Here is a 24,911-nt window from a genome sequence, read left to right on the forward strand (position 1 = left end):
ACATTTAAGTCCTTTAAATTTAAAGTGATCACTTTTACTCCTTAGATGACGTGACCAAACTAAAAAATGAGACATCATCACTCCAGGGGATTAAAGGTGATCACTTTAAGTGTGTTTGGGACTAAAATCAATGATTTGAGATTTTTAGGGACTAAAAGCAGTCACTTTAAACATTTGGGACAAACATTGCTCATAGACTAAACTTTAGGGTCCAATAGTGTATTTTGATGCATTTTTTTATAGGACAAATATGTAATACAAGTTTTTTTCTTTAGCTGTGTTCCCCAACCATTTTCAAAATTTTCAGTTGGGGGACCAGAAGAGGTTAGAATGAATTTCCTTAGCTGTATTTTGGTTGGGGAATTCTAAAAAGATGAATTTAGGATGAAGGTGTCATTTGATAGATAAGTATATTATATTTCCTCGTAACAGTAATTATTTGTTGTGACTCCTTACAAATGTTTAAAAACCTTGAAATTTTATTCCCATTGCATCATAATTGAAATCTCTATCCTGTGAAGTTCACCTACGTCTACATGCTCATTAGTTGTTGCCACTTTATTTATGCTAGGTGGTGTTTTTTTGAAGCTGACCACTTGTTGTGTTTTTTTTTTTTTGATAAGTAAATTGTGCTGACCATATGTGATTTGTATTAAATTTTTTCACATATTTCAAATTGCAGGATTCATTCCTTAGACCGGAACAGATGAAGCTAGAGCCACTACCAACAACCAAGTAAAAGAAAGGAGTTGAACAGTTGGCATTCAAAGTGATTTGAGGCTGTACCAAGGTTTGTTTTGGTGATCGAGTAGGTTTGTTAAGGAAACTGAACTCTTTGTTGCAGTTTTTTAAATGCATTTTTTCAAGTAATGAAATGGGCTTAACATAGGTGTGAATATTTTTTTATTATTTTGTTTTTTGTTTTTGGATGAGTGGCATAATGGAGGCTGTGGATTGGGAAAATTCTTCGGGAGGATCAAGTGATACTGAGGCCTATTTCCAAGATACAAAATACGAGGATGATGAGGAACTCCATTTTACATCTGGGTTTATATCCAAATTACAGTTTAGGTATAGAATTTTTCATAAAATTGATTCTTTATGATATTATAAATATTCCCCCACCCTGCGGGTTTAACTTTGGGTTATGGCTACAATTTTCAGGAAAGATAAATCCAGGGCTCATCGGATTAACGAAATCGGAATGGCTGAGGTTGTAGAAAACAAGGGTAAACTGTGGAGGACAATGGGAGAAGTTCGTAGCAGCAAGATTTATTACTCAATTGAGGAAACTTTGTATGTGAAATGACATTTTTTTTGTGATTTTTTTTTTTTTTTTTTTTTTGATCTCTTATGGTTTTTTGGTTTTTCTTTCTAAGGAACTAGTCGCTAACCCGTGCGATGCATGAGATTGTTTTAAATCAAATGTTAACATGTTCAGGTTTAAACATTTCTCTAATTTCAATTATTGAAAGCTAAATTGGCTATAATATAAGATGAAACATGTAATTATGATGAAACTATCAAAATATTACACATAAAATCATTAAAAATGAGATAAATACAAATATTATGAAGTAATATATTACAATAATCATAATGTGCTCTTACATTTGGTTTAATAAGTATTACAAAAGAACCAGTAAATAGAATAAATATACAATTTTGCTTAAATCTTCAAGCTTTATCCAATACTTTTCAAGAATCTATTTCTCCCTTTCTTAGGCTCTTCTCTTTTCTCAAATTCTTCAAGCTACTTAATTTTTCACCAAATTAGTATCAAGTATAACACCAAATTATACCAATTCATCAAAGATTTACAATGTATAACCAAACACTCTTAATGTCAATAAATTTCATAATAACCCCACCCCAACTATTGAATTATTAAAAAAGTTCAATATGTCATCTTCATGAAAATAAGTATTCCATTGGTTTTCATCATGAAATTCAGAAATAAATAACAAAATATATTATTCACACACAAAAAGGTATTATTTTTTTTGTGAAACATGTTTAAATTGTACTATATGGTTTTATTCAAACATTAAGAATACAAAAGCCACAAATCTAGATATTTATGGCATTTGTTTCAAGTTTATGCCAAACCAAAACTAAAGGCATGCCTGAGTGCAGTTCGCAAAAGCTTTGTGGCTTGGTAGTGTTGTCAAAATTTGTGCAGTCTTCCAAACAAAAAAAAAAAAAAAATCCAAGAGGGGAAAAAAAAGAGTCAAAATCTGTGTGGTCTTCCAAACTAAAAAATAACCCTAAATAAATAAATAAATAAGGATGCAGATAATATGTGAAAAGATGGGTATTTAATAATGAAAATTAAAAGGGTGTGAGTTAAAAGGGAAAAAATCTTGGGGGTGCCTATTATATTTGCCATTTATTTTTAAGAAGTCACAAATTCTGGCCAATAACAAATAAAAGTAGAAAACTTCTAAAAAACTCATTCAAGCATTGCACAATGTAGGGATGTGTGATTAAATAATGCATATATATTTGTATGCTTCAATAAGTTGCAAGGGTACCACACAACAGTGATTTATGAACAACACACTTGGTTGCATTCTAGCAACAGCTGTAGCAGGAGTAGTATTAGTAGTTGTAGCTCTGAAATACTATAAGTACAATACACATTCACACACCAGATATTTAAAACATTAAATACAAGGCACTATAGATGCACATATTTGGTATGAAAAATGCATCTATATGGAGAAATGTCATTTTATAATTTACCTATTTTTAACTTCCAAACTGCGCATTGGAAGATGGAATTAGGTATTACAGCTGCTTGTGGAGACCTCGACTTTGCGTTCCTACCTCATAGCAATAGAGAAAATGAAATTAGCAAAATTAGCAAAACATAGTTTTTGGCAAGAAGACTTGGCCCCTTTCTCAAGTTTCATGCCAGCACTTGTTAGCATTAGAGTTCAGCAAAGGGACAGCCCTCCATACAAATATAAATCAATCTATAAAGATCAATTATATGTCTAAAAGACAAAGTAAAAAAGTATCAAACCAAGAGAAATTAATTACAAAAATATATCAAATGTACATAAAACTATGCGGCTGAGCAGAAATTGTATTTCATTTGATTCTCAAAACAAAAGCTTAATACAGTGGTCATAGCAGGAGTCATAGCAGCAGTCACAGCAGTAGTCATCAGAAAGTCAAATTTCTCAGATTTCCCCAGCACAATTTCAATCTGAATTCAGGGGAATAGAAAGTCAAAAACCAAAAAGAAAGAGATCAGAAATAATCATAATTTTTTAAAGCAAATTTAACAAACTGAACCAAGATACCCAAATGCACACCACCTCTTCCCCCAAAGAAAAAGAAAAAACCACCTTGGCCTTTTGAACGCCATAACCCTTGTTCTCGTCTTTCATGCCAACAGTAGATGTCAAAACTTTTGTTCAATTCCGTAAACAAAAATCATCACTATTATCATGTACATGGAATGATTATCAGCATTGGGACAAAGGGATTCTTACTCTTCTCAGTAGCCAGTCCATTGTTCTTCAAAAATCTCAGAGATTGTGACAACTGTAGTGATTGCTGTAATGAAATAAAATATGTGAAGAATTTTAGCAAGTATGATAATTCTTAACCCAAAAAAGAACATAAAAAATTGAAATAGATGGTGAGAAAAAGCATTGAATTAGAAAGTATACAAAGTTGCACAATGTGAATTATAAAAGTTCCACAATTACCCTATCCTCAGTTTTGCTGTGAAGCAAAGGCAAAGAAAAGAGAACCTATAGTGTTATTATTCTGGAAAACTAAACTCCCATGAGAATTCCAAATTCCAATCAATCATAATTGGAAGCCTATTCTTGTGAAGTCCATTCTTCCTCATAGCTCAATAATTAACAAATCTGTCAAAACTATTCCTAGGAGCACATAGTCAAATATATATTACAATAATATAAGGCACATAGTCAAACATATCAACTTTATGCAATTTTGATTGAAAATCTCAAAAAAATAAGAAATAGAAGAAGAAAACGAACCCTAATTTTCTGAAACAAAGTTCTAATTCAACCGTCTGATGCAATCTGCCCAGTTTTGATGGCTGTAGTCAGCGCTCAAAGGTGGAGATCGGTCCTTGTGAGTAGCACCATGGAAAGATCAGTGATGCCTTCTTTCTATTTCAGGCCTGACAATTTGTGGATGGCGGTGAGATTGATTTTCAGTGTTAGGTTTTGGGGAAGGAGAGTGTAGAGAAATAGAGAAGAGAGAGGAACGGCAGTGGTTTGCGTTTTGGAGGAAAAAGAAGGCTGGTTTTGTATATATCGGGTTTTGGAAAAGATTTTTTTTGCCTTTATTTTTATTTTTTGGGTTTCAGAAAAGTTTTTTTTTTTTTTTTATTATAAATATTGTGTTGATGTAAAAAATTATGAGAACCGTAAAAGTTTCGGTTTTATATATATATATATATATATATAAGTATATAGATTAAGAAATAAGTTAATTATTTGTTTTGGTGATAATATGAAACCCAGTATTTACAAGTCTAGAGCTTTAGGGCCTGTTTGGTTTGTGTTTTCAAACAACATTTTTTAGTTTTTAAACAGCATTTCACGCATTTCAACACACTTTTTCACCCACACGTATTTCAAAAAATTACAAACAACAATTTTCAAACTACTCTACCAAACACCCCCTTAATATCTTGTTGTTCTATATTCATAGTGTCTTTTATTGTAACTTATTTATTTTGGTATCTTTGTTTGAGGGACACTTAATTTTCAGAAGAATCCTTTGCTAAGAATCCTTTGCTAATTAAACATTCTATATTGTAAAGCAGAGCTGGGCTTACGGTTGTCCCCAAAAAATATGACTTTTGAATAATTTTTTTTTTTTTTGAGCAAATTAGTTTGAAATTTCATACTGTGATTCGGTTGGAGATTATGGATTACCTTGTATAAAAGTTGAAGGACGAAGAGGTATCAGAGACACACTTCAAACAATGCTTTTCAATAACGGAAACTTCAACCTTTTTTTTGAGAAACAAACTTCAACCTTATTCATAGTTTTAAGCGACACTTGCAAATTTATACATAGTGTTGTAAGCGAAATGTAGTATTAGATAAGTAACCGATAAAAGCAATTGTTATTTTTCTTATGAATATATTTCTTTTTAAGTTTTTGAAAAGAAGTAACTATGTATTTGTGTCCTTTTTCATTATATGTTGAGATGGAATCATTTGTGAAGTGTAACTTCTTATTTTTGTAGGTTTTTGATGGAAATAGGCGCATTGCTTCTCTTGGATGACAATGGTACAAGTCTTTCATTAAATGATATATATGCAAAGGTTAGTGGAGGCTCTTGGGTGCTATTTGAGGTTTATAGGCACTTGAAATCTCTTGGTTACATTGTTGGGCAGCATGGCATTGCTTGGTCTATTAAGGATGCTAAGAGTAACTGTCAATCTGTTTCTCTTCAATGCTCTCCACAAAGCAGTGAAGTGGTAGACTTAGAATCAGAAGATGAGAGTTCCATTGTTGGACCATTTAATAATATGCACATTAATGAAGCAAGGCCAGTTTTTGATGTCTATCTCCCAAATAGCAAGTTTAGAAAATCTTCTCCGGGTGATCCAAGCTTTGTGATCTGCTTAACTAGGTAATTGTATTTGGTAGCTCCTAAGAATGAGTAACCTTCTCTATTTGTGGTTGATTGCAAATTGTTATTTATATTATTATCATTAGAAATGTGATTTTATATTAAAGAACTTATATTAAAGAACTTCATAGGTTAAACCACTTTCTTTTTCAGATTATCTTTTGCTGAAAACATTTAATTGCAAAAATTCTACCAGCCTCCCTTCCAAAACCCTAATGTCTAAGTGTCCAAAGAAAATAAAGCTTATACTATTTTAATTTCCGTCCAGGTTTACAGCAGTAACTTGTGAGTTAATTTCGGCCTTCAAAAATTGATAATTTCGAAAAACTCAAAACTTAAAAGTTGTAGATATTTAAGTCATGGTTCCAACCCATCCAATCTTGTATCAATTCAATTTTTGAGGAGAGAGATATACTCAAAATACTAATCAGTGCTCAAATCAGATTTTTTCTTTTTAGATTCTTCCTCTTTGATTTCTTTCCTTATTTGAAGCTTCCAATCATGGTAGATGATCCAAGCACTTCAGCTGCACCTCTTTTGACATTTAAGCATGGTCCTTTAGCTCCACTTTAATTCTAGTTTGGCCTCCATTCTCGTACAAATTCTTGTAAACTCATCTTTCTCACATGATTTTCCGAAAGTAGAAAATTACACATAATGAATGGTATCTTATTCAAGAAATTATGTAAAGATAAATAATAGGGACTAATGCAAATTATGGCTTAATTATACAAATTAAGCATAGTAATAAGGAGATAACGTTCACATAAATATATAACAAGTATACATTTTAAGGCATTATCAAAAACTTACTACTGCGACCACGTGACAGTTTCGAGTCCGTGGACTAATTTCTTGGATTCACAGCAAGTACAAGCACTCCCGCTTATGTATCTTTAAGCTCTTGAAACTGCAATTGGATTGATCACCAAGCTTTCAACATCAATCTAGATCTTGATAACCCTAAATGTGTATGAAGGCAAACACCTCTGAATCTCACAAGAGATTCACACACAGCCTAAAGAGAAACCTTAAAATGTGGCTAGGGTTTTCTCTTTTATACTTAAGGCAAAATATAAAACTCTACATGTCAAACAGGCTTGGGCTGAGTTGGAAAAACTTTGCAAAAAAATAATCTACACGAGTTTCGATCGATTGAGCCAGATAGATTTACACAGTAAATCCTACAATACACTCGATTCCAAATTTACACTTATATATACTTTGAGTAAGTCTAAAACAAGACTAAACATTTTGATCATAGTTTTCCAACATTACAAATTGAAATTCTAATACATTTAAACTTAAAGTCTTAGAACCAAATAAACTCCCTCTTTGGCAATTCGTGACAAAACACAAACTAAACAAAATGCTCAAAGTTTACAAAAAACAGCCCATTACAAAAACATTGCCCAACAAAACAAATTCAACCTAACTACTATTTATCAGTTGTAAGTGTAGACAATAGCATGACTGAATAAACCTGTATATCCCTGTTACACTTAACAAACACATAAACGCATGTGTGGAAAATACAAGTAAAATAAAATAAATTCTTGATTTCATATAACATAAACTACAAGACATATATTATGAATAACCTCATAAATATAAATCAATAATCAATGTAGCACAATGTGAAGCAAAAAACAAAAATAAACACATCACAGTATCTCTTCCTATCATAAACAACCCAAATGAAACAAAATACATCATGAGCCAAAAAATATAAATACATGATGAAGCACCTAGATACAATCTAAAGCTCCACAGCTCCAAAACAACAAAAATCTCCCCCTATCAACAAAATCTCCTATCCATATGTACTTCTCCTTTTTGCGACGAATTACCAAAAGGCAATCACTCATCATTAAAAGGAGGTGGCAGAGGTGACCGTCTAAAACTAGCCAAATATGCTCTCAAACCTTGAAGCTCGGTAAGCACGTCCACTAACAACTGACCATAGGCCAGCTGAACGGTTATGATAGTGTCCAAATCATGATGAATGCTGGAAACATCCGAAGTAGAAGGTGGAGGAGCAGCAGCAATAGCAGTCGGATCAACATACGCATCAGCAACCGGATCACCTGAAGAAGAAGGAGGAGAAGGAGGTGCACCAGAAGAGGAAGAATCGACTCTAGGGCGCTTAAAGCTAGCTCGCATCTGAGTAGCCCTCTGCCAAAGAAAGGTGTCACCTATGGGAGCTATGATATGAACGAGCTCAGACGCCGAAAATTGATTTAATCCTAAATGTAACAAAATCCTATGAATGAAAACAAGAAAGAAAAGAGCATGAGCAGTAGAACTACTCCTATGAACCTCAATCAAAGAACGAATGAAAAGATGAGGAAAGCTTATAGGAGCATCTGTGACAAGGGCATACAAAAATGCACATCTCTCCAAAGGAAGAGTATGCAGGTGAGAGATAGGCCAAATGGAATGACTAGAAATCTGGAAAAAGAGATAATGAATCTTGGTCAACTCTTGAGAGGTGATCCGAGGATCAGAACTCCATTGGATAGAAGTACCAGTAATAAATGACATAATGTCATCAAGCGGTGGAAACTCATTGTAAGGATATATAGGATGCTGGACCAGTGGCATCCCAAGAGCATCAGCCACTACCGACAGAGTAGTGGCGTACTCTTCACCTCGTATCCAACTCTTTACATGGGTGTTGAAATCATAAGAGTGGACCGAGAGGTTCGAGTAGAACTCTTTGATCAAGGCAGTCGGAAGGGGATGTGAAATGTCCAAGAAAGGAAGCCAACTCCTACACTCAAAGTTTTTCTAAATCTCACCATCTAACTCATCTAAAACGACCTTCCTCTCAGCCTATACATTCCTATGAATGTTCAACTTTTCATAAGATTCCTAGTTTTTCTCACTAAGGAACTCTCACTATCAAAGTTGGGAGAAGAAGTAGAGGTGGAGGTCCTATGAGCTCGAGTCCTAACCATGATGCTAAGGATCAAAAGGATAGACACAAAGAAAGAGAGAGAGAAAAAAAAAAAAAAAAAAAACCAAGGGCATACTGCAAGTTAGCACAAAAATATATAGAAAATAACAATCTATATGATGCGTGCTCTAATGCGGTGAGAATAAGTTCAATTGCACTTTAAAATCACAAAATTGGCTTGAGTATAGAGTTTATATCAAAAACCCCAAATTTTGAAAAGCCCATTTTCACAAAACTCAACAAATTGACCAATTGATCATTACACAAGGTAGATAACAGATTATAATGACCAAATCAATCAATCTAACAGGCCAATTTCATCAATTTAAGCTCAATTGAACAAAATCCTCAAATCAGATAGTTTCAAGCCCTAGAATTTCCAATTTTTCCCAAATCAACAAATTGATCAAATTAATTCACAAAGAATAGTTGTATATCATCCCACAACAAAAATCCATTGATCAATTTCCACAAAAAAGTTTGAAAACATCAAAATCCCCAAATTTTCATAAGTTCGAAATTTTCCCCAAATGCATGATGCATGAAAACATGAAAATAAATGAAATATGAGGGGTATAAAGGTTTTATCGGCCTTAAAGACAAAAACCCTTGAAGAAATTTGAGGAAAAATGACAAAAATCTTGCTTTGAATCTTAAACCGATCGAATGGAGAGAGAAAGTGTTTTGAAACAAGTTTGAAATTGATAGAACACGTGAAAACACAGAGTTTTAAAAAATTCTTTATGCAATTTTCAATTGATCGAAAATTAGATTCAATCGATTGAAAATTACAATCGATTGATCCAGAAGCAATCGAGCAGCAATCGAAACAGACAGATTCAAACCAAAATTTTAATCGCAATTTTGATCGGTCAAGAAACAGGTTCGATCGATTGAAAATCTGAAAAAGTCAATTTTTTGAAAAACAGAGCAATTTAATGCAGAAACTCCTCAAAGCATAGTATTTTATAAATAAAACACACGAGTATGAGATGAAATGCTTTTCAAAAACACTTGTAATGAACCCAGATCTCCTAAAAATAATATTTTCAATCAATTTTCCTTAAATTTTCAAACTTCAAACACATTTTGCATTAAACTCAAGGAAGTTTCAATCTTGGATGGCTATAACAAAATCATACACAATAACATGCACAAAGTTTAGCAAAGAGTAACTTGTATAGTGTGTGCAACTAGCAAACACTTGAGATATATGTAAAGCGATATGTGAATAGTAATCAAGCACAATTTCTACAAAATTTATCACAAAAATTTGAGAGAGATTATCACCTAAAGAGTTACATCATATAACTCCCACATCTCCTAAAATAAAAGTTTGAAATCTTGTAAGTTTCTTGATTTGCCTCATAATGTACATATCAATTTTATTTGATCAGAAACTTATTAATAATAGCCAGGATAATGTACACACCAATTTTATTTGATTAATTTAATTATAGTCTAATAATGTACACACCAATTTTAGCATTTAAACTAAGGCTACACCTTATGTTTTTCTTTTTTTGTGTGCATGTGCTATACTTTCTCGAGCACAAAATCTTACGATATGTACTAAGGTGTTCATGATTGGCTAGTAGACAATGGTAAGATGGTTATTTATGCCTTTCTCAATAAGATCAAGTCCAAAATCAAAGACATGTGACTTCAAGATCAAGATCATGTGATCAACAACTATAAACATCTTTCCACACAACATGCACTACAAAACTCAAACTAGTAAAGTGCAATAAAATAAGCTCATCCAACTAAGCAAGGTACATAAATATGTTATGTAAAGATAAATTGTTTAACCTTGATTTCAAATCTAAGAAATAATGCAAAACACATTTTGCTTCCCTTTTTTCTTTTCTCTTTATTTATTTATTTATTTATTTTTGAAAAGAATAACAAAAATAACTTAGAATGAAATGCATGAATGTTATGCAATGCAAATCCTAGAAAAGCAAAGAAAACAAAAACAACAAAGAACAAAGGTCACAAAGAGTAGAGCGATGAAGCACAAAAACCATGAATGCCAAAGATGATGGGACATTGAATAACACCAATTACTTGACGAAGTGTCTGAAACTTACTTCTATCAAGAGGTTTGGTGAAGATGTCAGCATTCTGACATTCAGTAGGGATATACTCAAGAACTCCAATCTTTCTTTCAATAAGATCCCTAATAAAGTGATATCTAATCTCTATATGTTTAGTCTTAGAGTGTTGAATAGGGTTCTTAAAGATATCAATAGCACTGGAATTATCATAGTAAACAACCATGGTGTTTTGTGTTATCCCATAATCACTTAAAAGCTTTTTCATCCAAAGAAGTTGTGAACAACAACTTCCAGCAGTGATATTTTGCTTCTACAATAGATATAGAGACAGAATTTTGCTTTTTACTCATTCAAGCAACAAGATTAGCTCCTACATAAAAACACCCACTAGTGGTGCTTTTTCTATCATCGGCATTGTCAGCATAATTTGAATCAGAAAAACCTGCAAGAGACAAATTTGACTCTTTGCTATAGAACAAACTATAATCACAAGTTTCACTAACATATTTTATGATTCTTTTAACAACATTCAAATGTGAAACTTTAGAATTAGATTGAAATCTAGAGCAAACACCAATACTAAAAACAATATCAAGATGACTTGCAGTTAAATACAAAAGGCAATCAATCATACTTCTATATAGTGTAACATCAATAGACTCACCTAAGGGATCATTGGTTAGCTTTGCATTAGCAACCATTGGTGTTCTAGCATGTGCAGCCTTGTTGAGTCCAAATCTCTTGACCAGATTTTTGGCATAAATTGCTTGGTTGATGTAAATTCCTGAATCTGTTTGCTTTACTTGCAATCCCAAGAAATAAGTTAGTTCACCAACCATACTCATTTCAAACATATTCTTCATCTCATCTGTAAAAGATTGAGCAAGAGAGTCATTAGTAGCACCAAAAACAATATCATCAACATAAATTTGAGCTACTACAAAATAATTCTTATCCTTCGTATGAAGAGAGTAGTATCTGCAAATCCTCTTTTGAATCCATGCTTAATGAGATATGCGGTTAACCTATCATACCATGCCCTAGAAGCTTGTTTCAAACCATAGAGGGCTTTCTTTAACTTGTAGACATCATCCAGTTTGTGAGGATCAGCAAAAACCTTTGGTTGTTCAAGATATACCTTTTCTTGCAACATTCCATTCAAGAAAGCACTCTTGACATCCATTTGATACAACTTGAAATTTAGATGACTAGCTATGGCCAAAAGTATCCTAATGGATTCCAGTTTTGTTACCGGTGCAAAAGTCTCATCAAAATCAATCCCTTCCACTTGTGTGTAACCTTGAGCAACAAGTCTTGATTTATTTCTAATGACTATACCATGTTCATTTGACTTGTTCTTAAAAATCCATTTAGTTCCAATCACATTTACTCCCTTTGGTCTAGGAACTAATTCTCACACATCATTTCGAACAAATTGATGAAGTTATTTATGCATGGAATTAACCCAATCAGTATCTTGAAGTGCCTCACCCACCTTTTTTGGTTCAAATTGGGATAGATAGCATGAGTGGGTAATAACATTCAAGGCTTTGGATCTCAATCTCATGTTATAATTCAAACTTCCCAATATGTTTGTGATAGGATGATTTAACTTTACTCTAGAAGACGGACCTTTGACCAGAGATGTGGAGGTACCTTTTTGTTCTGATGAAAGACTAGGCTCACCTTGTTCTTGTTGAGTTTCATGAACTGGTATAGATGGTTCTGGACTTGATGGTACTGAAACAATATCATTCAACAACAGTAACTCTTCATTACTATGCTTCCCAATATAATCATCAGGAATAGGGTCATCAACTTCCACAGTCTTTTCTTGAACTAGAGGAGTGTTTTTTGAATGAGTTTCTGAACACAATTCATCATTGATCACCACATTTGAAGACTCCATGACTGTTTTAGTTTTCAGGTTGTATTCTTCGTAAGCTCTACTAGTGAAGGAGTATCCCAAAAAGTATCTTTTATCGCTCTTTGCATCAAACTTTTCTAAGTTCTCCCTATCACGCAGAATATAATAGTCACTGCCAAATATCCGGAAGTATTTGACAACAGACTTCTTTCATCTCCATAGTTCATAAGGAGTTTTCTTGGAATCTGGTCTGAAATATACCCGATTGGGTGTATGGCAAGCAGTGTTAACAGCTTCTCCCCAGAAGGATTTGGGTAAGCAACTTTTTGTTATTTAACATGACACGAGCCATCTCTTGAACAACCCTATTCTTTCGTTCCGCTATTCCATTTTTTTGTGTTGTCTTGGGTGAAGAGAACTTTTGATGTGTGCCTTGATCATTGTAGAAGATAGCCAACTTTATGTTTTCAAATTCTCTTCTATGATCACTCCTAATTCTGCCTATCACAATACCTTTCTCAACTTGTAATTTCTTGCACAAGTGTATCATCTTTTAAGGATCCTCAGCTTTATCTCTCAAAAGCACAACCTAAGTATATCTAGTAAAATCATCCACAACAACTAGAATATACTTTTTTCCACCTAAACTCTAAACTCTGGCAAGACCCATGAGATCAATGTGCAACAACTTAAGAGGTATGGAAGCTTGAACTTCAATTACAAACAAATGCTTGGACTTCACTTGTTTACCCATTTAAAATGGTCCACGGATACACTTTTCTATCTTCTCAAACTTGGACAAACCAATAACTACATCATACTTAGAAATCTTCTCTAATTGCTTGTGACTTGCATGTCCCAATCGTTGATGCCATAAGTCTACTTGATTGATCTTTGCACTAAAACACTTGTTGCTTATACTTGGTGTTATACCATAGTAGTTGTTAGCTGTCCTTACACCTATACACATACAATCACCTCCTCCATTAAGTATCTCACATTCATACTTAGTAAAGAGAACATTTAGTCCATTGTCACAAATCTGACTAATGCTGAGTAAGTTAGCTTTCAACCTATCAACATACCAGACATCTTCAAAAACTGGCAACCCTGGAATGTCCACAGTACCAATGCCTCTGATCACAGATTTGCTTCCATCTCCAAATGTGATTGTCCCAATCTTTCCTTCAAAGAGTTTCTTGAATAAGGCTTTATTTCCTGTCATATGCCTGGAACAACCACTATCCAAATACCAAATACAAGAATCACGTGCCTTTAAGGTGGTTAAACAGTATAACACACATAATTATCATCACATGTAATTATACTAAGATGCTTAAGGAAATACTTAACAAAAGCAACAAAAGATACAAACCAAAAGTAGACAAGATGGAACATAAGCAAAAGGAACTTNGAACTAGAGATGTTTTTGAATGAGTTTCTGAAACACAATTCATCATTGATCACCACATTTGAAGACTCCATGACTGTTTTAGTTTTCAGGTTGTATTCTTCGTAAGCTCTACTAGTGAAGGAGTATCCCAAAAAGTATCTTTTATCGCTCTTTTGCATCAAACTTTTCTAAGTTCTCCCTATCACGCAGAATATAATAGTCACTGCCAAAATATCCGGAAGTATTTGACAACAGACTTCTTTCATCTCCATAGTTCATAAGGAGTTTTCTTGGAATCTGGTCTGAAATATACCCGATTGGGTGTATGGCAAGCAGTGTTAACAGCTTCTCCCCAGAAGGATTTGGGTAAGCAACTTTTTGTTATTTAACATGACACGAGCCATCTCTTGAACAACCCTATTCTTTCGTTCCGCTATTCCATTTTTTTGTGTTGTCTTGGGTGAAGAGAACTTTTGATGTGTGCCTTGATCATTGTAGAAGATAGCCAACTTTATGTTTTCAAATTCTCTTCTATGATCACTCCTAATTCTGCCTATCACAATACCTTTCTCACTTGTAATTTCTTGCACAAGTGTATCATCTTTAAGGATCCTCAGCTTTATCTCTCAAAAGCACAACCTAAGTATATCTAGTAAAATCATCCACAACAACTAGAATATACTTTTTTCCACCTAAACTCTAAACTCTGGCAAGACCCATGAGATCAATGTGCAACAACTTAAGAGGTATGGAAGCTTGAACTTCAATTACAAACAAATGCTTGGACTTCACTTGTTTACCCATTTAAAATGGTCCACGGATACACTTTTCTATCTTCTCAAACTTGGACAAACCAATAACTACATCATACTTAGAAATCTTCTCTAATTGCTTGTGACTTGCATGTCCCAATCGTTGATGCCATAAGTCTACTTGATTGATCTTTGCACTAAAACACTTGTTGCTTATACTTGGTGTTATACCATAGTAGTTGTTAGCTGTCCTTACACCTATACACATACAATCACCTCCTCCATTAAGTATCTCACATTCATACTTAGTAAAGAGAACATTTAGTCCATTGTCACAAATCTGACTAATGCTGAGTAAGTTAGCTTTCAACCTATCAACATACCAGACATCTTCAAAAACTGGCAACCCTGGAATGTCCACAGTACCAATGCCTCTGATCACAGATTTGCTTCCATCTCCAAATGTGATTGTCCCAATCTTTCCTTCAAAGAGTTTCTTGAATAAGGCTTTATTTCCTGTCATATGCCTGGAACAACCACTATCCAAATACCAAATACAAGAATCACGTGCCTTTAAGGTGGTTAAACAGTATAACACACATAATTATCATCACATGTAATTATACTAAGATGCTTAAGGAAATACTTAACAAAAGCAACAAAAGATACAAACCAAAAGTAGACAAGATGGAACATAAGCAAAAGGAACTTCCAAGAATCCATGACAACAGGAGTCAAGGATCAGCTCTTAGATCAAAAGATCTAAACACTAGAGCTAACTCGCTCTGATACCACTTGTTGTTTTTAGATCCCTTAAAACACAACCAGATTAACCTAGTTAATTATCCAAGTGATTAGTCAAATTATCAAATCTAGGTTAACACAAATATATCATATCATTGTTGATAGATCACAATCTGAATGACCCCTTGTGATTAAGCCAATTAATTACTTAGCCAAGTTATTAATTAATCAATTTATCATGCAACTGCATGGAAGCACAAATAATCACCAAAAACTAAATATGCAGCGGAAATTAAAAGACATGGTGATTTGTTTATGAATGGGGAAAATCTCGTGACAAAAACCCCACCGGGTAATTTTCAGGTCACCACTCCTGAAACTCCACTACTATCAAATCAAGCAGTTACAAGTAAAGGAATCTTAAGTACCTTACCAACCTACAGTTGAAGCCTTACCCCAATATCCAATTGAACTTAATCTGTAGTGACAATTTTCACTTTTGATGCACAGCTCCCAAGTACGTGACTAACCAATGCGCGGATCCTAGTACGCAACTTCAAAACACCAACTTAAGGAAGAGAGGTTGGCTGCAAAGTTCTTCAGTTCATCCTACACGATGAAGATCAGAAAGATGCTTGGTCACAAAACCATTTGGTGCAAATACATAGCAACTTCTTTAGAGAAGATGAACTAGATCAAGAACTTCATCTTTGATCACAATTTGCTTGAACAGAGATTACTCAATGCCTTTGCAACTTGTGTGCAACTTGGCGGCTCTTAAAACAATCCTTTTATATGTTTAGAGTTTGGAGAAAAGAAGGCCCAAAAGCATATTCACGGATCCCAAGAAAATCAGATCAGAAAATCTGAAATTATAAATCTCGACAGATAGCAGGTGTCAAGCTAGCTATCAAGCAGGTGTCGAGCTTTAATGAATTTGCACTTCAGCTTGCTTTTTCTTGGAAAGACTTGATGACTTCAACACTTGACCTTGAAACCTTATTTCTTGAAGTATTAAAAACACCTAGAACTACCCAATTACAAGTAGAGTGCGTTTTGTCAAAGAATTTAGCCAATTTACATAAATAAGTGACATATGTTCTTAGCAAGTGAAAACACATATGTCCTAACAATTGTAAAGTGTGAAAAATAAATAACACAATGATATGATAACCTAGGAAAACCAAACCGATAAGAAACCTGTGGAGGATTCAACCTAGCTATCTTCAAGGTAAAACAAATCCATTATGAAAGAATTGAAGTTTACACAATAGCGACTTAAACCACTAACATCCTATTGCTACCTCGAGTAGGAAACTTATTACCGCGACTACGTGACAGCTCCAAGTCCATGGACTACTTCTTTCTTAGATTCACAGCAAGTACAAGCACTCCCGTTTATGTATCTTTAAGATCTTAAAACTGCAACTGAATTGATCACCAAGCTCTCAACATTAATCTATACGTCAAACGGGTTTAGGTTGAGTTGGAAATTTTTTTGCAAAAAAACAATCTACATGAGTTTTGATCGATCGTGCTAGGCAGATTTACACAGTAAATCCTGCAACACACTTGATTCCAACTTTACACTTAAACATACTTTGAGCAAGTCTAAAACAAGACTAAACGTTTTGATCATGGTTTGCCAACATTACAGATTGAAATTCTAATACATTTAAATCTAAAGTCTTAGAACCTAACATATATATATATATATATATATATAGAGAGAGAGAGAGAGAGAGAGAGAGAGAGAGAGAGAGAGAGAGAGAGAGAGAGAGAGAGAGAGAGAGCATGAGGTAGTTTTTTTTTTTTTTTTTAATAAATTTTTTTAAAGGAACATGTGGTAGTAAGAAGTTTTATAGAACATAGGCTAGGTTTTTTGTTTTTAATTTTTGTCGATTTACAGTTTTAACCTTTTTTTTTTTTAATTTTAAGAATAAGGATAAATTAATTAAATTATGGGTATTTTTGGAAATTAAAAAGATAATAATTAACTTTTTGAATCCTTTTAATATATAGAGATTACTCAGTTTACAATCATATTTAAATTTTAAGTGGAAATTGGCATTCTGCAAAGATAGACCCATATAATCTCTGAAAAGTGTTAAATCGTAATCCCCAAAGTAAAAGTAATTTTTGCTTAAAGAAGATTAGTAAAAATTGGAATTACATTTCATTAATCCATCAAAACTTGTTCTCTCCAGTTGTTTTGAAAGAGATCTGTAACTTATTAATTGATATGCATATCCTGGTCAAAAAGTTTTTGAATCTTTTATGCTTGCCTTCTCTTGCAGGGGTGATCTACCATCCATAGCAGATATTGAACTCCTTGAGAGGCAATGTGGGGCCATTCCTTTGCGGTTTTGCGATGTAGAGTGTGGACGGGTCAGTTTCTTTTCCTTTGATGAAGTGGAGCTTCCTATCCTACCCTGACTCTTTGGAGTGGTAACTGTTCTATACTCCATGTTTAAATGCTACTTTGCGAAGATATGAAGAGCTTTACGTACATACTAGGAGTCACAAATATCATAAGCAAGATGCCTACATCAACATTTGTTTTATAGAAATTGATTTTGAGAAAAAAATTGCAATTTTCGGGCATAGTTTATCTATGTACAGGATGGGTTTCAATTTTATATACATAACTATAAATTTTGCTAATAATGGGTGAAGTTTCTTGTTGTTATGTTGTTTGATCTCTGTGAAGGAATTATATAGAAGTGCCAGATAGTTTAAGCCACCAAGGAAACTTTATCAAACACCTTGCAAAATCTTTTTATTTATTTATTAATTTTACTAAGAGATTTGCTTTCAATAATAGTTGATTATAGTTGGTATTAGATAGTTATTGGCTATAGATTTTGACTTTGAAGTATCAAGTCGTGGATACCTAGTTATTAAACAATGCTCTTATAATTGGTTTTACATGGTTCAACTCTGCAAATTATCAGATAGTTATTAAAAAATGCTCTTTTAGCCAACAAATCTTACTTTAAGGAACGCTACCTTATTATAGTTGGTATTAGAGTTTATTCTTGGATATATTATTCGGTCAATCAGCTTTTAAAATTTATTTTCTTCTGAGATTTACGATTTTATGGCAGCTGTACTATTAAGCCCTAATTGTTCTCTTCATTAAGAAAATAAAACTCTGAGTTGATTCAGATTTGACAAGACCCTTGCACTTATAAAGCTTAGAGCATTTCCTTTAATCTCTGAAACAGCTTAGAGACTGGCTGTAAAATGTCTTATAACAGACTTCATTGTCAAAAAACATTATAGTTTCTTTCATTTTTTAGGTGCAATTGTTATAGATGGTTGTAACTTGCACCTTGTTAAGGTCTAAAAAATCATAACACCAAGGCCCAAAAAAGGCACAATGGGCCAACCCCATAGAAAGTAATTTTAAAGGGGTTGAGTTCACCATGAGGGAAAAGGATGGTAAATCCCAAAATATTTGAAGCCCAAAACCCATGAAAGGATAGGCCTTAGGGCCCATGAAACGAAGGGAGGAAAGAAAAAAGCCCAGCCTATCTAGAATCAGAAAATCAAAGGGAGTCCAATGAAAGAACTGGGTCGGGATACCCAGAGGCTGCTAGGGGCTCGGGATCCTTGAGGCATGCACCATAGTTAGGAGGAGATTGAGGCAATTCAAAAAGAGTACCTAGAAACACAAGAAATGAACAATAGATGTGTCCTTCTCAATCACCCTATGATGCAGAAAAGAACTAGAAGGCTTGGAAAGTAACAATTCATGAACAAGGGGGTTGGTACCTCGGGCAACCCAAAAAGAAGAACTATAAAGAGAAGTAGCCGAGAAAACCTTCAATCTGGCAGGAATGAATTTGGCTCACCTGGGAAAAATGACAAAAGGAAGGACAACCAAAAATTTGAGTTTGAAAAGGTAAGGTTTAAAAGTCTTGAAGGAAGAGAGATTGGAGGTCAGCCCTCTAAGTACATCTTGGAATGGAAAGTCAGCAAGAAGCTTTTAGGGAAATAACACCAAAAGAAGAAAACTATGAGAAACAAGGAAAGGACCAGTCATCAGAATGGTTGGCACAATGTGGGCTCTGGTACCCAGGGGAGTAGAGGAGGAGAATCAATGGTACCCCGGAACCCTAGAGTAACACTATAAAAGAAAGAAGCAGCCAACATTGGAGGGGCATTCAGTAAGAGCAAATCAAAACATAATCATTAAGAAAACTTTGTCAAAAACACAAGAAAAGTAGTAAAAGAAAGAGGAATATCACCCGGTATCCCGAAACAGCTACTATAGAACATATTTGGATTCAAAGGGATTCAAATCTTGCAAGTCTTAAAGGCTTAGATAGTCATCTAATTTTGTAATTTTTGAGCTTATTTGGACCTTGTAACACGTCTTAGTGAGCACATTGTAAATTACAACTAACGAAAGTAATGAAATATTTCACAATGTTTTAAGGATCCTTAACATTTATTTTGTCTCTCTTTATTACATTGTCCCTTTACTGTTTCTTGTTGTTCAATACATATATTCTCGCTTGCTAGTATGCACGTATTGTAGGATTCTTGCTTTGTGCATCACTTGGTTTGTAAACAGCCCATTTAGCCGCAGTGAACTAAGCCCAGTCCCTTTAAACTACAACTCAAAAGCCTAGGATTCTTGCTTCAGCTTGGGCCTGGTCACCATCCATCCAAAAAGGAGCCTCACACACCTCTTTTAGTATGGTTGCTATAGAGTATCCCAGGCAAGTAATGTTTGAGTCATTTGCTTAATTATAGTAAATAGGCTGCCAAAAAATTCTACCAAGTAAATAGGCTTACTCCCAAAAAAAAAAAAAAAAAAAGAAGTGAAGAAGAAGAAGTAAACAGGCTTGCTTCTGCATATTGTCTTTTCAAATTTAAAAAGTATTGTTCTTTATTTTTTAAGGAAAAGTATTGTTCCCAGGGCAACTATTTTTTATCTTGGGCTGAAATAGATTTGGTTAGTACTCATATATATGGTTATAAAGTAACCGACTTGTTTATGAATAAGAATAATACTAAACATATAAACTATTTTACAAATTGTTAATGTGGCGAGTGATTATTAGTAAATAAAAAAGTGATATTAATAGTAGGGTTTAGATGAAAATTAATAAGAGGTTGGTCACATCAACATTTTATAAAAATGTTGTAAAATAGTTTGTGACTATAGTGTTACTCTAATAAATAATTTGAGCTTAACCAGGGATAGTTAATTTGGACCTTTTTTTTTTTTTTTTTTTGAGAAACAAACAAACACACACACACACACAGAGTGGAGAGAGAAAAAAGTTCTAACACAAAGACACACCATAACTCCACTCAAAAGTCATGGTAACTTTTAAAAGAGGGTGTGGCAAATTATACTACATACAACACACTCTCTTAAGTAATGTAAGACAATTACCCATTCTTTTTTTTTTTTTTTGAGAAACAAACACACACTCACACAAGGGAGAGGGAATGGAGTTCTAACACAAAGAAATATATTACAATTAATTTGTTTAATTTTGACCTTAAAATGTCCAATTAAACAAACTAATTTAAACATTTTAAATATATTACAAATGATAAAAAAAAAAAAAAAGTAAAGTAAAGTAAAGTAAAGAAATAAAAAGGACACGATTAACGCAATCTTGCAAATTATGTCAATTTGGCATTTTATAGGAAGGTTTTTTTTTTTTTTTTTTAAGAAATAATTACAACATGTTGCTAATCCTGCAGTTCGAACCATTTCCCCTCTAAACCCCAAACACTTTGTATATGGAGAAGTGCCAGCTACAAAGCCTTTAGCATTTTATAGGAAGGTTGACATCCGCAAATAAATTCTTAAGAAAATTTTGTGAGTAAATTACGGTCAATCTAGTATTTTATAAGAAATAATGATATTAATGGTGGCAATACTTTCCATCCAAGTAAAATTCAGAATGATGTTAATATAATTTGACCTTACAAAAAAGGAATAATTTTAACAATAACACTTTCCATAGTAAAAGTCTAGTTGTAGTTTTAAAAAGTTAGAAGTATTTTCATTTATTTTTGGTCCTATCTATACCAAAGATCTTATTTATTACTGGAAAGAAAATTTCCCAATTAAAGCCTGAAACAAAAATAGGAAAGTTATTTTCTCATTCTATGCAAGAGCAGGTCAAGACAGTTAGACTTACGTACATAAAACAACCTTTTCTTTCCTTTAAAAACAAATTGAGTAACAAAGTTTCAAGAGTTATAAATAAATAAAGTTTGAATAGGCCCTATTGTCAAAGCAAATTCAAAAAACAAAAGCGTTTTTTTTTTTTTTTTTTTTTAAAGAATTAAATTATATGGGTGGGTTGGGTAATACCAGTACCTGACTATCAAGATTGGGCATGGGTAAACCCATCCCTAGTTAATGGCGGCTCTAGAAATTTTTTTTTAGGGTGGTCATTAAAAAACTTAACTTATACAAAATCTAATAAAGAGACAACTTCACTTCAAAATAAAATAAATAAAATAAAGAGACAACTTGAATATATCAAATTCACAAAAAAAAAATTAAAAAAAAAAAAACTCGCAAATAGGCCAAGTGTTATTGAGTTCTAAAGCCTGAATTTCAGCTGCCATGGCAGCATCCCAATTAGGATCACCAACTGCCTGATGGTAAAACTGAGGTTCTTGAATAGTGAAAATACTATTGCAAAAATGAGAGTAAGAAGGAGAGAGTTTGTGACTAGAGATATAATTGGTAATGGGGTATTTGGTGGAAACAGCAGAACACTTAAAAGCTTGGAGATAAGCAGGTGGTCTAGAGACTCTAGTAGACCTCCTTGGAACAATAATGGTTGAACCAGGACTGACTGGAAGTGAAACAGATGCAGGGACAGGTTCAATGGACAATGAAGCATCAGGAATAGAAGTAGTAATGTCATTAGGAACAAAAACAAATAAATCCTCAGGAAGATCATTAAAATGTTCTTCAAGAATGGTGGAATCAATATGAACCGAGGAGGCTGGGACAGGATTAGAATGGTGAATAGAATCAGTGACAGGTAGAGGAGGAGCATTAGGAAAACAATCATGAAAAAATGGATCAGGTTGAGATAAAGGAACAGAAGTAGGAAGAGACTTAAATGGGAACACAGATTCATGAAAAATGACATCTCTAGAAATGAAAGAAGCTCAGGTTTGCAAATTCAGGAGCTTATAACCCTTAACCCCAAAAGGATATCCCAAGAAAACACACTTAAGAGCCCTAGGATCAAATTTGCCTCTATTGTGAGAGAGAGTAGAAGCAAAGCATAGACAACCAAACACTTTGAGATGGGAATAGTCTGGAAGTTTATTATAAAGAAGCTCAAAAGGTGATTTGTTTTGCAAAAGTGGATAAGGGAGTCGGTTTATGAGATGTACAGCAGTGAGGATACAATCACCCCAATAAGCAATAGGGACATTTGACTGAAGTCTTAAAGCTCTAGCAACACAAAGTATATGTTGATGTTTTCTCTCCACAACAGAATTTTGTTGTGGAGTGGCAACACAACTATGTTGATGAATGATGCCATGAAGCTTAAAAAATTCAACCATTTGAAACTCAAGTCCATTATCTGTCCTAAAGACTTTAATAGACTTACCAAACTGAGTTTTAACCATGGTATAAAAGGATTGCAGTAAGGACCTAGTTTCAGACTTAGATTTCATAAGACAAACCCAAGTTGATCTAGTACAATCATCAACAATGGTAAGAAAATACTTGTGACCAGCAACAGTAGGCACCACATAGGGACCCCATATGTCATAGTGTATTAAATCAAAAGGGATTTCAGAAACATGATTAGGAAATGGAAAAGGAAGCCTTTTATGCTTAGCTAAAGGACAAATTTCACATATTTCATTAGAAACAGATTTATTGAAATGGAGGTCAGGAAGTACATTTTGCAAAATAGAAATCTTAGCATCAGATGGATGCCCAAGTCTAGAGTGCCAAACAGAAGCAGGAATTTTGACATTATTGACAACATGAGATTTATTAGTACTAAAAATGGATTGAAAAACAGAATTGAAAACAGATTGAAATGATGGAGTAGCCTGGGACTGAATTGGAATGGCACAAGTATCAGAGGGGCTATGTTGAAGAAGATACAACCCATCATGAACTTCACCCACACCAATCGTCCTCCAGCAATTGAGGTCCTGAATGAAACAGAAGGTAGACAAGAAAATGAGACAACAATGCATTTTCTTGGTAAGTTGGCTGACTGACAAAAGGTTGAAAGAGAAAGAAGGAACACAAAGCACATTGGTTAAGACAAGATTTTCAGATAGACATATAGAACCAATATGAGTTACCAAGGCAGTTTCACCATTAGGAAGGGCAACCACACAATCAACAGCAGTGAAATTAGTCAACAAATGAACAGAATATACTATATGGTCTGTTGCTCCAGTATCAATTACCCAAATATTACTACCAAAAGCTGTTCTATGTGTAATTTGAGCAGAAAAAACTGAATGCCTCAAATCAAGACAAGTAGAGTTACCTGCCATGGTGAAAGTATCTGTGGCATTGGAAGAAGAAGGCACAGCCAGGGTAGGCCTAATCACATTGCTGGCCATGTGTGTTTCCTTGTTGCCCAAATTGAACTGAGTCTCATTGCCACTAGAGGTGAGATGAGCAGCTTGCATTTGAGTTCCCAACATGGTCAAAAACTGTTGACACTGCTCTTGAGTGAAAGGAAAAGTAGCAGAGGTGTGGTCATTCTCTGTGCAAGCTTCTTGAATATTGACTTGATTGACCATAAAGTTCTTCCCTTTAGGCTTGAATCCTGGAGGGAAGCCATGTAGCTTGAAGCATTTTTCAATGACATGTCCAAGCTTCCCACAGTGAGTGCATATGGGTCTGTCTCTACCTTTGGAATTCTTTCCAAAAGCACCAGAATTGCCAAAGAAACCAGGAAAGTTGGGATGGTGAGCAACCAAGAAAAATTTTAAATTGCATAAAATAATTCTGTCAAACAAAATTATCTAATGCAAATGGTTTACATAACTTTCCTTCACAATATATGAATCTCATAATAATTCGACTCTGTCTTATCAAAAAATTTGTCGTTGTTGCAGACATGTACAGATATACGTTTGGATATGCATGAATCTCGCTCTCTCATCCAATTAAGATAGAAAGATACAATATGCACAAAAAAATGGACTTTAGATTGATGTTATTGCATCCCATTTTGTCAAAATCTAGCTAGTTGTTCCACGGTTTGTAAAGATAGCGTAGCACTTTTAAGTTTTTACGTATCCGCCGGAGAATGAACAATGATCGAGTTAGAAAAAAATTTCAGTCAAAGTCCATGTACACAAAATTATTCACAAAAGGACAAGTTATCAATGATGGAAACCTGTAAAAATCAATAACAAATGGATTGTGAATAATAATATTTTTAGCATAATCTAAATATTTTTCAACTTATATTAATATGATAATTTTTAAATAATATTTTTGTCACTTGAGTC

The 24,911-nt window shown here is 33.8% G+C and overlaps 2 protein-coding genes and 1 long non-coding RNA gene across 7 annotated transcripts in view; 1 reads left to right on the forward strand and 2 right to left on the reverse strand.

The window, feature by feature from the left end:
• The first annotated feature begins 1,149 nt into the window (after positions 1 to 1,149).
• On the forward strand, positions 1,150 to 18,063 carry LOC136069851 (uncharacterized). Its single transcript, XM_065778920.1, has 3 exons — positions 1,150 to 1,296; positions 5,249 to 5,638; positions 17,711 to 18,063. The coding sequence occupies exons 1-3, from the start codon at positions 1,205 to 1,207 to the stop codon at positions 17,847 to 17,849; spliced, it is 621 nt and encodes a 206-aa protein (XP_065634992.1). The 5' UTR covers positions 1,150 to 1,204; the 3' UTR covers positions 17,850 to 18,063.
• Positions 1,493 to 4,332, reverse strand: LOC111983159 (uncharacterized). Of its 5 annotated transcripts, none has more exons than XR_010631059.1 (4): positions 4,023 to 4,332; positions 3,065 to 3,567; positions 2,746 to 2,825; positions 1,493 to 1,753 (listed from the first exon to the last, which is right to left on the reverse strand). It is a non-coding gene; the product is annotated as an uncharacterized LOC111983159 (long non-coding RNA). The 5 variants fall into 5 exon arrangements; XR_010631061.1 differs by having other exon boundaries at positions 2,746 to 3,214; positions 3,357 to 3,567; positions 4,023 to 4,331; XR_010631060.1 differs by having other exon boundaries at positions 2,746 to 3,214; positions 3,327 to 3,567; positions 4,023 to 4,331.
• A 901-nt stretch (positions 18,064 to 18,964) lies between the features above and the next one.
• The window catches only part of LOC112029380 (uncharacterized), a 10,116-nt gene continuing 4,169 nt past the window's right edge, over positions 18,965 to 24,911 (reverse strand). The window contains exons 2-4 of the mRNA XM_065778933.1: positions 22,809 to 24,314; positions 21,974 to 22,523; positions 18,965 to 19,080 (exon numbers count right to left, since the gene is read on the reverse strand). Coding sequence (XP_065635005.1) covers positions 18,965 to 19,080; positions 21,974 to 22,523; positions 22,809 to 24,314 — 2,172 coding nt within the window. The remainder of the gene's footprint in view (positions 19,081 to 21,973; positions 22,524 to 22,808; positions 24,315 to 24,911) is intronic.

This window comes from Quercus suber, unplaced genomic scaffold, assembly GCF_002906115.3.
Source record: "Quercus suber isolate HL8 unplaced genomic scaffold, Cork oak 2.0 scaffold_193, whole genome shotgun sequence".
Lineage (NCBI taxonomy): Eukaryota > Viridiplantae > Streptophyta > Magnoliopsida > Fagales > Fagaceae > Quercus > Quercus suber.

Bases quoted from the DNA above. Each gene is read 5' to 3' on its own strand.
- LOC136069851 (XM_065778920.1), top strand. From the start codon at position 1,205: ATGGCTGAGGTTGTAGAAAACAAGGGTAAACTGTGGAGGACAATGGGA. The intron at 1,297-5,248 runs GTATGTGAAATG...TTATTTTTGTAG, and splicing joins TACTCAATTGAGGAAACTTT to GTTTTTGATGGAAATAGGCG. The intron at 5,639-17,710 runs GTAATTGTATTT...CTTCTCTTGCAG, and splicing joins TTTGTGATCTGCTTAACTAG to GGGTGATCTACCATCCATAG.